General features: G+C 47.1%; 1 protein-coding gene across 1 annotated transcript in view; it reads right to left on the minus strand.

The window, feature by feature from the left end:
- Positions 1–5,676, minus strand: part of LOC135057262 (collagen alpha-1(XXVII) chain-like) — a 36,643-nt gene extending 30,967 nt beyond the window's left edge. Inside the window, exons 1-2 of the mRNA XM_063963154.1 lie at positions 5,529–5,676; positions 3,271–3,662 (exon numbers count right to left, since the gene is read on the minus strand). Of these exons, the coding sequence (XP_063819224.1) occupies positions 3,271–3,662; positions 5,529–5,676 (540 nt within the window). The remainder of the gene's footprint in view (positions 1–3,270; positions 3,663–5,528) is intronic.
- Positions 5,677–11,146: the final 5,470 nt, after the last annotated feature.

Genomic DNA, 11,146 nt, shown 5'->3' on the forward strand with positions numbered 1-11,146 from the left:
GGGCATTGGCAGAGATGGGGGATACAGGATGGGAGGAGGATATATTGGGGATAGGGACACCTGGTGGGAGAGGGACATATTGTGGGGGATTGGGACACTGGGTGGGAGAGGAACATATTGGGCATAGGGACACTGGGTGGGAGAGGAAAATATTGGGGATAGGGACACTGGGTGGGAGAGGAACATATTGGGGATAGGGACACTGGGTGGGAGAGGGTTGCAGGGTGAGAGAGGGGCACCAGGTGAGAGGGGGGATGCAGAGTGTGAATAGGACATATTGGGGAGAGGGAAAGAGGAAGAGAATGGGAGAGGGGCACCAGGTGAGAGGGGGTTGTGCAGGGTGAGAGAGGACACAGGGTGAGAGGGGGTGTGCAGGGTGGGAGAGGACACAGGGTGAGAGGGGGGTGTGCAGGGTGGGAGAGGACGCAGGGTGATAGAGGGGTGGGAGAGGACACAGCGTGAGAGGGGGGTGTGCAGGGTGGGAGAGGACGCAGTGGGAGAGAGGGGGTGTGTAGGGTGAGAGAGGATGCAGGGGGAGAGAGGGGGTGTGCAGGGTGAGAGAGGACACAGGGTGAGGGGGGGGTGTGCTGGGTGGGAGAGGACACAGGGTGAGGGGGGTGTGCAGGGTGGGAGAGGACGCAGGGTGATAGAGGGGTGGGAGAGGACGCAGGGTGAGAGGGGGGGATGCAGGGTGGGAGAGGACACAGGGGGAGAGATGGGGTATGCTGGGTGAAAGAGGACACAGTGTGAGAGGGGGGTGTGCAGGGTGGGAGAGGACGCAGGGTGATAGAGGGGTGGGAGAGGACACAGCGTGAGAGGGGTGTGTGCAGGGTGGGAGAGGATGCAGGGTGATAGAGGGGTGTGCAGGGTGGGAGAGGATGCAGGGTGAGAGGGTGGTGTGCAAGGTGAGAGGGGGGTGTGCAGGGTGGGAGAGGATGCAGGGTGAGAGGGGGTTGTGCAGGGTGGGAGATGACGCATGGTGAGAGGTGGGTGTGCAGGGTGGGAGATGACGCAGGGTGAGAAGGGGGTGTGCAGGGTGGGAGATGACGCAGGGTGAGAGGGGGGGTGCAGGGTGGGAGAGGATGCAGGGTGATAGCGAGGTGTGCAGGGTGATAGTGGGGTGTGCAGGGTGGGAGAGGAACATATATTATGTTTTTGATTTAATATTAAAGCCTACCAGTAAGTTCACTGAGTGGCTCCAGTGGCGGCAGGAACCGGGTGCACCGTGCACCCCATGTAAGAGCCCTGCGGTGGCAGGAAAAAAACAAGAAGCACCACGGGAGGCCGGCAGCAGTAGATACGAGTGCCGGGCGCATCGCACGTTTGCGCCCGGCGGAGCTACAGCAGGGACAGGAGCAGCATCTATAAGCGCAGCAGGCTGGCCACTTCCTCCGCCTCCTGCTGCACTCAGCTGTCCTGTCCTGACTTCTATGCGGCGCCGGCGGCTACGAGTATGCCTGCCAGTGCTGAGGGGATCCTGGAGCGCTGCAGATCGGACCTGTGGCGGATGGCAGGGGGCCCTTTTAGAAAGGGGGGCCCAGGGTACTTACCCCCAGGAACCCCCCCTTAATCCGGCTCTGGACACACCACACACTCAGGGAATGCTCATCTGAAGACAATTCCCCCACAAGGCCCTTTGGAGAGACAGAGAGAGAGTATGCCAGCACACTCCCCAGCGCTATTAACCCAGGAATAACACAGTAACTTAATGTTAACCCAGTAGCTGCTGTTTATAATGATTTTTGCGCCTAATTATGTGCCCCCCTCTCTTTTTACCCTCTTCTACCGTGTATCTGCAGGGGAGAGGCTGGGGAGCTTCCTCTCAGCGGTGCTGTGGAGAAAAAACATGGCGCTGGTGAGTGCTGAGGAAGAAGCCCCGCCCCCTCGACAGCGGGCTTCTGTCCCGCTTAAATATACATTTTCTTGGCGGGGGCTCATACATATATACAGTGCCCAACTGTATATATGCTAAACTTTTGCCAAAGAGGTTCCAATTGCTGCCCAGGGCGCCCCGTCCTGCGCCCTGCATCCTTACAGTGACCGGAGTATGTGAGGTGTGTGTAGGAGCAATGGCGCACAGCTGCAGTGCTGTGCGCTACCTCAGTGAAGACTGGAGTCTTCTGCCGCCGATTTCGAAGTCTTCTTGCTTCTTATGCTCACCCGGCTTCTATCTTCCGGCTCTGCGAGGGGGACGGCGGCGCGGCTCTGGGATCGGACGACGAGGGTGAGATCCTGTGTACGATCCCTCTGTAGCTAATGGTGTCCAGTAGCCTAAGAAGCAGGACCTATCTTCAGAGAGTAGGGCTGCTTCTCTCCCCTCTGTCCCACGATGCAGGGAGTCTGTTGCCAGCAGAGCTCCCTGAAAATAAAAAACCTAACAAAATACTTTCTTACAGCAAGCTCAGGAGAGCTCACTGAACAGCACCCAGCTCGTCCGGGCACAGATTCAAACTGAGGTCTGGAGGAGGGACATAGAGGGAGGAGCCAGAGCACACCAGAATCCAAATTCTTTCTTAAAGTGCCCATGTCTCCTGCGGAGCCCGTCTACCCCCATGGTCCTTACGGAGTCCCCAGCATCCACTAGGACGTTAGAGAAATATATATATTTATATATATATATATATATATTTTCATCCTTTATTAACTTTTAAAGTTTACACGCATTTTGTCTCACAGAAAAACTGCCTGTCTGCAGTTATTTGAACTATTGCATGACTGTCAGTTCACACTGAGGGCGAGTTGTAGTAATCCTTGGAGAGTGATAAAGTGGAGAGTGATAAACTACCAACCAAAATGTTCCTAATTGTAATTTTTCAAACACAGCCTGCAACATGACAGTTAGGAGCTGATTGTCTGGTACTATCTCTCTCTCTCTCTCTCTCTCTCTCTCTCTCTCTCTCTCTCTCTCTCTCTCTCTCTCCAAGGCTCAGCACATATCCCCCTGAATGTGCATTGTTAGATTCATAGCCAACAGTATGGTATAGGCAACTGGGATGTGTCTCATCTAGTAATACATTTTTTATAGTTTAGTTTATAAAAATCCTTTTGGAGTTAACTTTCATAATACACCACATTTCCTTATAACTGGGTGTCATAAGGAAAGATCTGCATTAAATTATATAAGAATTAGATGTTTCAATAAAACAGCTTATTATATTTAGTGATCAGCAAAACAAGAAACTCTGCTATGGCCTCCAGTGACAGCAATATATTTTGGTCAGTAGGTTTCAAATTGGGCTTTTTTTTTTAAATATAAATTTACAACATTACCTTCCTCTCAGTTTGGACATCAATATGGGGTGTAGTAGTGGTAGATGTTAGATGATGAGTGGTCTCTTTCTTATTTGTGGGATGTACAGTCTCCTCATTGGCTTCTGGATGTTGTTGTTCTTTTCTTTCTTCTTCCACACCTAGGAGCTCTTTTATGTCATTTGTTGTCCCTGTACTGCTTGTGTGACCTTTTGTAGGTTGGGTAGTCTGCCTTTTGTTTGTTGACATTTCTGTGAGTCGAGTTGTCTTTAAAGGTGTAGTTGGCTTCTCAGAAGGAATCTCAGTCTCTGCAATGTCTTTAAAAAGTTCTCTAGGATGAGTGGTCCCAAGCAGTGGTGGACTAGTAAGTTTAATGCTTCTGTCATCCAATTCCTCCTCAGCGAAGTCTGCATCTGGGCAAATGTAGCAGTGGCATGACGGTTATCGGGAAGATAAAAGGAGAATCAATAATAAACTTTGTAGTATTATTTAAAAGAACAAAACAATAACAGTGTAAAAAAAACCCCGTAACCTGTAACTGAGATAAAGACAACTATAGACACTTTTATTTATCAAGGAGGTGTAAAGACAGACGTAAAAATATACTGTATGAAGGGACAATAGTTACAGGATAACAAAAGCGGTGTTTAGGATGTGACTGATCAAAACAAAGACTGGTGACTAATATGGCTCAGTATGACTGTGGCTGTGGCTAGCTATTGAGACAAATATTATAAGGGGCACAGTGCATGTTTTGCAGGTCTCCTCACAGAATCACAAGTGAAATAATAAACTCCACCAGTGGACCATTTAACATGTGTCAGTGAGTAATTAATACACCTGTGCACCTGCTGGGTTACCTGCAAAACATGCACTGTGTGGGGTCCTGAGGACCGAGTTTGAGAACTTGTGTCCCAGAGAATATTTATTTGTTGAATAAACCCACTTAAATGAATACTGTAGGTTTATAACGAAGCATTCTTTAAGCCTTTATCTATTTAAAATACCACTTCAAGTTCTAATTTGAATGTGTTATTCTTCACAGTTCAAGATAATTTGAGTCCTATTTAAAAAACAAATTTACTATCTTATGATAAAGCAAGATTCTGTATAGCTAATGCCAGGGTCCCATGCATCTGCATGCAACACATAAACATATAGCATAAACTGCCGTAATAATCATAAATTACAGCGGCATTTGCACTAACCGGTGCTAGGTATAGAAGATCCATCAGAAACAGGCGTCTCTTCCCCATACACACAACTCAGAATCGTAAAGGGGCCCATTTACCAATGATTGCACATTCAATGTTATCTGGGTGTGATATTAGCACCCAGGATAGCATTGCAATATGTGATCACATTACCTGGATGTACTAGTAAGCACAGGCAGTGACAGAGGCTCCAAAAGGAGCCTGTCCCTGCAATGTGCTCTGTGAGCCTGACAGCACTTGCACAGCGACCACTTCCGGGCCAGGCCAGGTTCGCGTTGTGTAGCCCATAGGCTTCAATGGGCTACTACCATTCAAGCCATTGGTAAATGGGGCAGCGTTGCATCCCTCATAGAAACCTATAGGTACAGGAGATATCTGCTGCGGTCTCTCCTACATAAATTGGGGGGACACTTAATATTTGCAGCTAACCCACAGAAACACCTGCAAATATTGTTTGATAAATGGGCCCCATAATGCTTTAGATAAACATCCACGACAGTCCCATGACACTCCTGCAACACCCCCACAATCAGGGCAGTTTCCATTGTTCCCCTCCAGTTCCTACCCTGAAATGCCTAGTTTCATGGATAAACAGCACCTGACAAGTTTGGTCTGATTCAGATTAGGACGGACATCTGCACAAATATGCAAATCTCACCATTTGCAAACCATCCACAGAGATTTGTCCGACTTAGAATCATCCCCCAGGAGGGGTACCCCATGAATCTTTAAGAGTTACCTCAACTTGTACTACAGATTATAGAAGGGCTACAACTGGTAGCTATAGAGGATTCTAGGAAAGCTGACGCCCAGAAATTGTTTGTAGAGGCCTAGTCACACTATTACACACTACTAACCACCCAAGAATATGACTTGGTAGGTTCCATTGTCCTGGCTACACCTAGAATCTCTTCCTCATTTGCACCACCAACTAATCTTTTTTAAGCAGTGTGTATATGAAGACTTGCATACATTGTTTACATATATGATGGTATTTGTAGACATTGTCTGTGTTTTGACTGAAGCAATCATTAATCTGTAGAACTTTACATTCCCATTCTGTACCTGTTTCCTTAGCAGTGCTATGTGCAGCTGTGGTTGTCTCTTTTTCTTTGTTCCCACCAAATATTAGCCATTGTGCTTCTCCTAATGGCATCAAACCTTCCAGTATGAGGAACAGCAGCAAAAAAGTCCTATAGCCAGTTCCTGCCATTGCAGGCGAAGTGAGGGTGAGTCTCAGCTGCTCCAGACAGCTCTGCCTTGTACCCTAGAACAGATTCTCCACTAGGTATATACAACACGACTGTGTCAATAACCTTTGGCACCTGGTACTCTTATCTTTTCAAGACTGCAACTAGCATACGCCCTAAGCTCACCCTTCATCAGCCCAGGACATAGAAAGGAATCAGTGCCCTTCCCTCAAGAATTAGAAACACACACTGATATACTGTATTGTCTGTAGCTCATCCCTGTACTGGAAATCCAGAGACTGAAAAAAAACAAACCATTATTTTGTCAGGTTGCCTTTATGTGACAAGCATAATTAATTAATGATACGTCCTGGCGATAAAAGGAAATCTTCAGTCCCCAGTGATTTTCAAGTCATTATTCCCTTCTAATGAGATCTTGACAATTCCTGAGACACTCACTCAAATGAGCTCACTGTTACTGCGTTCAGAGTTCAGATCGCAATGCTGGGTTCCACCTGGGAATTGGAAATGGGTCCTTACAATTGGATCCTACACACCACTATTCCGACCTGGCAATATGCTGGGTCGGGTTGCCATCCGGGGGCGGGGACAGAGCTGGCATCGGGGGCAGGGGTGGGGGTGGTGATGCAAGATGAGATCATCTCCGCGCCGCCTCACCCTAAGCAGTGAATGGGTACCGAGTTGCATCGACCCGGGTAACCTGTTCACATTGTGCCTGACCCGGTAATTACCCGGGAATAATCCTTCTTATAACCCGAGTTGAATTACCGGGTCAGGCAACCTGAGAAATTCATCCATGGCCACTTTCACACCGCACAGCAACCCGTGTCGACCCGGTAGTATACCGGGTTATTTGTGCGGTGTGAAAAGGGTATGTTTTTCGTGTTTTTTTCAGGCCACATGACCTGGGGAATTTTCATACTGGGAGGGACTAAGCAAGAATAATTGTTTTAATTAATAAAGTAGTAGGTCTAAAGCTGGGTACACACGATAACATTTTGGCTATGTTAAAATATCTTACACTATTTCCCTTGAAATTTCCTGAGCTCCTGAACAAATGAAATAGTACATACACACGGTAAGATTTAGCATAATATTTAGCACAATAGATTTAGCATAAGATATGGCTTCTCACTTTACTGTGGTGACGCAAATCGGATACAATATCGTATGTTAACGTACACATGAAAATTGAGCTGTATGCTCATACGACATAGAACAACGGATACGACCCATGGGAGTGAGAACCGCACTATGGGCCTAATTCAGACTGGATCGCTGCAGCGGCAGTGATCGCAGTCTGAAGCCCTTTGGGGAGTGAACTTGCGCAGTGGCTGCACTGCGTATGTGCACCCTGGGAGGCCCAGTGAGATGCTAGAAGCATCTCAGGGCTGTGATCGCCTCGCCTGATTGACAGGCAGAGGCGGTTACGGGGCGGGAGGGGGCATGCCAAAGGTGTTAGAACGGCATTGGTGGGGCACGGTGCGGACAATGCTTGGCATGACCGGACCATTGTGGGTGCGGGCCACGGTGGCTGCCTGATGTCACATGCAGCCACTGCGACCCATGATGCTAGGCTGCGCAGGCAGGGAGCTACTCGGTAGGTGCAAAAGCATCGCCGCCCATGAAGCACTGCGACCCATGATGCTAGGCTGCGCAGGCAGGGAGCTGCTCGGCGGGTGCAAAAGCATCGCCGCCATGCGATACTTTTGCACTCGTGCGGGGTTCCCCCCACATGTCAGAGAAGCTGATCATAGATGTGCTAAATTTAGCACATCTACGATCAGATCTGATTCACCCCCTATATTGCATACAATATAGTGCACACACTCGGTGCGATATAGTGCACTATATCACACTCTAGCCAAATAGTGTGTGTGATATAGTGCAAAAAATTGCACCGTGTGTACCCAGCTAAAGTAGCAGTAGCTTAGATTTTGATATGAAGGTTTTACTGTTGCACCCTGCAAATTTTTCAGAACATCTACAAACCTGTGAATCTACAGTGCAGGTTTCCAATTACCAATACATGGACATGCACTCACTGTCACCAGGAGCAGTGCCGGCCCTATAATGATGCAAACTACGCAGCCGAGTAAGGCGCCGGACATAGAGGGCGCTCTAGCCGCGACAGAGCCGGCAGTCTGTATAACTACTACAGCACTCACTGATCAGTGTGCCTCTCTCCCTATCTCTCCCCCTGTGTGCCTCTCTCCCTATATCTCACCCCTGTGTTGCAGTTATGTGACCGGCGGTCAGGAGACCGACAGTCACAATACCGGCCCCTAAATCACTCCTGCTCATAATACCAATGGTCGGCATGCCAACCAGCAGGGATTATTCTCATTTGTGGGTGTCCACGACACCCATGGAGTGGGAAAGGAACCTGTGGCAAGTGCAGTGAGCCACCGAGCCAGCAAGTGGCTTGTTGCGCTCGCCTCCCCCAGCCGGCATTCTGTTGCCGAGATACCGGCATTGGTATGCTGACTGGCGGTCATGCATACCCAACCCGCGTGCAGCACTGTGGCCATTTTCCCAGTGATTTCTCAACTGCGCATGTGGAAAATGCTGCACCATTTTCAGTGATTCAACAGCGCTGCTGCCTTCGGCGTGGGACTCAAGAGGGTTGAGTAGTCAAGAAATGGGTGCAGCATGTGTAGTGTGGGCCCTCCATGGGCCTGTGTGCACCGCACCCATTATCTATATGCCAGTGGCTCTATCTCTTAAACTGCATGATGTGGCAGCAGCTCTAGTAATCGCATTATGGGCCCAATTCAGACCTGATCGCAGCAGCAAAATCTTTCTCTAATGGGCAAAACCATGTGCACTGCAGGTGGGGCAGATATAACATGTACAGAGAGAGTTAGATTTGAGTGGGTTATAATAATAATAATAACAACAAAAAGGTGTATCTTGACAGACGGAAGGATGCTAAGAAAGTGATCAGACGTGCAAAGGCAGAAGCTGAGGAGAAAATGGCCCAGTCAGTAGATAAAGGGGGAAAAACTTTTTTTTAAGTATATAAGTGAAAGGAGAAAATCAAATGGAGGAATAATAAGACTTAAGACAGAGAGTGAGCATTTGGTGGACAGAGACAAGGCAATAGCAGATCACCTACATAATTATTTTTGCTCAGTATTTACTACAGAAGGAGAAGGGATGGGGCCACAGTTATGTTGCAAAGACATTCATAAAAATAAGGTAGATGAAAGTACATTTACAGAGGAGAAGGTCCTAACAGAACTTTTAAAACTAAAAGTGGATAAATCAATGGAGCCAGATGAGATATACCCAAGGATACTCAAAGAGCTAAAATATGTGCTGGTTACACCTTTAACAGAATTATTTAACCAGTCACTAAATACAGGTGCCATTCCAGAGGACTGGAAAAGAGCAAATGTAGTTCCACTGTACAAAAGTGGAAGCAAGGAAGAAGCAAGTAACTACAGACCAGTAAGCCTTACATCAGTAGTAGGGAAAGTAATGGAAAAACTATTAAAAGAAAGAGTTGTGGAATATCTTAAATCAAACAACTTACAGGATCCAAAACAGCATGGATTTACTGGTGGGAGCTCATGCCAAACAAATCTTATTGACTTTTTTGAATCAGGCCCTATATACCATTGCTATTGGCGTCATAATTTGAGCCACTTACCAATAGAAGGGGGGTTCCAGGCAACTGAATATTTACAATTAGCCGTTTCAAACAGATAATGTTTGTGGACTTTATTCACAATATGCTGAATACATGGCACAGAAGCTGATTGCCATAACTGCGCTATAGCAGCCTTAGTAGAAATCAGTATGTGTCCTAAGAGATAGGCGTTGCCACTAAGAAGCCTATGTGAAGGATAATGAAACAACGCCACTACAGGGTCAGCAGGAATTGTCACCAATAACACATCTTTTATAAGAGAAAACACCTCAGACCAGAGCGGACGGAGCACAGGGCATTCCCAAACAATATGATATAGACTCCCTATACAGCCACAGTTCCTCCAGCAATACCGGGAAGTGGAAGGCCATATACTATGTTGCCGCTCCGGTGTGAAGTACGCCCTCTGACACAGTTTATAAAATATCTCAGAGTGACTCAAACATTTTGACATCTTAAAACATTTATAAGAGATAAAGTCCCATTCATCCTCACTAAGGGTTCTAGAGAAATACGTTTCCCATTTAACCTGAGCTGGTAATTTCCCAGTTTTGAAATTAGTCACTATGAAGTGATACCATTTTGTTATACCTCCTTGATGTTGTGAAGAGGTCAACCTAGAAAATAATAGTTTAGGGAAGGGAGGGAGAACAAGAACATGCGCCCCCCACCCCCCCTTCCCGAAGGTAAGTAGTCAACCAGTGACGCAATTGAAGATACTTCTAAAAATCTTGTTTGGGAATACCAAATTGCGTTTGGAGGTGGGAAAAGGACGCAAGTCGTCCCTCAGGAAAAATATCTCGTAAGCGCGAGAGGCCTGCTAGATGCCACGAATCGACCTTCAAATCAGGAATGAGCCCTGCTATCATTGAAAGCGTAAGGTCTGGTGCGGGCAAAGATAAGTCATCATGTACAGAGACAATTCAGTGCCACATGTAAGCGTCACTGGTAGCACAAAGGAATGTTCTATCATTACCCAAGGCTTTGGTGCTGTGGAGGCAAACCAATCTCGAACCTGGTTGAGTATACAGGCTGCATGATAACCGTCTAGATCAGGGTAGGCAACACCACCAACAAATTTAGGCAAAACGAGAGTCCACCTGGCTATGCGAGGCCTAGCACCTTTCCAAACATAATGAGACAGGATCTTATTAAATTTATCACCTATAGCTTTGGGGAGAGGTCTGGGGATAACATGGAAAAGATACATGAGTTTTGAAAGGAGGATCATCTTGGCAGCTGCTATACGCCCTGACCAAGATATCTCATGAGTTAGCCAATCTTTAACTAACTTCTCAAAACCGCATATCAACACATTATAATTATTACAATCAAATAAATCGGTATCCCAAGATAAATGAACCCCCAAATATTTAATAGATCTATACTGCCATGCATACCTATATTGATCTTTAAGCAACCTAACCACCGCTTCCGAAATGTTTAAGGGGAGAGCCTCAGTCTTAGACGTATTCAATTTATAATAAGAAATGTGGGAATACCTATCTAACACCTGGTGAAGGGACGGGAGGGATGTTTCGGAATGCAGCAAACATAAGAGGATATCATCCACAAATAAATTTATTTTGTGGGATAGTCCCCCAATCTCAGGTCCTCTGATACCTTCCGTAGATCTAATCTTTTCAGCCAGAGGCTCAATGGCCAGAGCCAGGGCCGTTTCTAGACAATTTGGCTCCCAGTGCGAGATTTCAAAATGCCCCCCCCCCATATAGCTATAAAAAGAAAAAGCATGCGCGCGCCTAAGGCGCGCGCGCTCCCGACAAGGGTGTGTGGCCTGATTAAAATGGGTGTGGTCT

Source organism: Pseudophryne corroboree, chromosome 3 (assembly GCF_028390025.1).
Source record: "Pseudophryne corroboree isolate aPseCor3 chromosome 3, aPseCor3.hap2, whole genome shotgun sequence".
NCBI lineage: Eukaryota > Metazoa > Chordata > Amphibia > Anura > Myobatrachidae > Pseudophryne > Pseudophryne corroboree.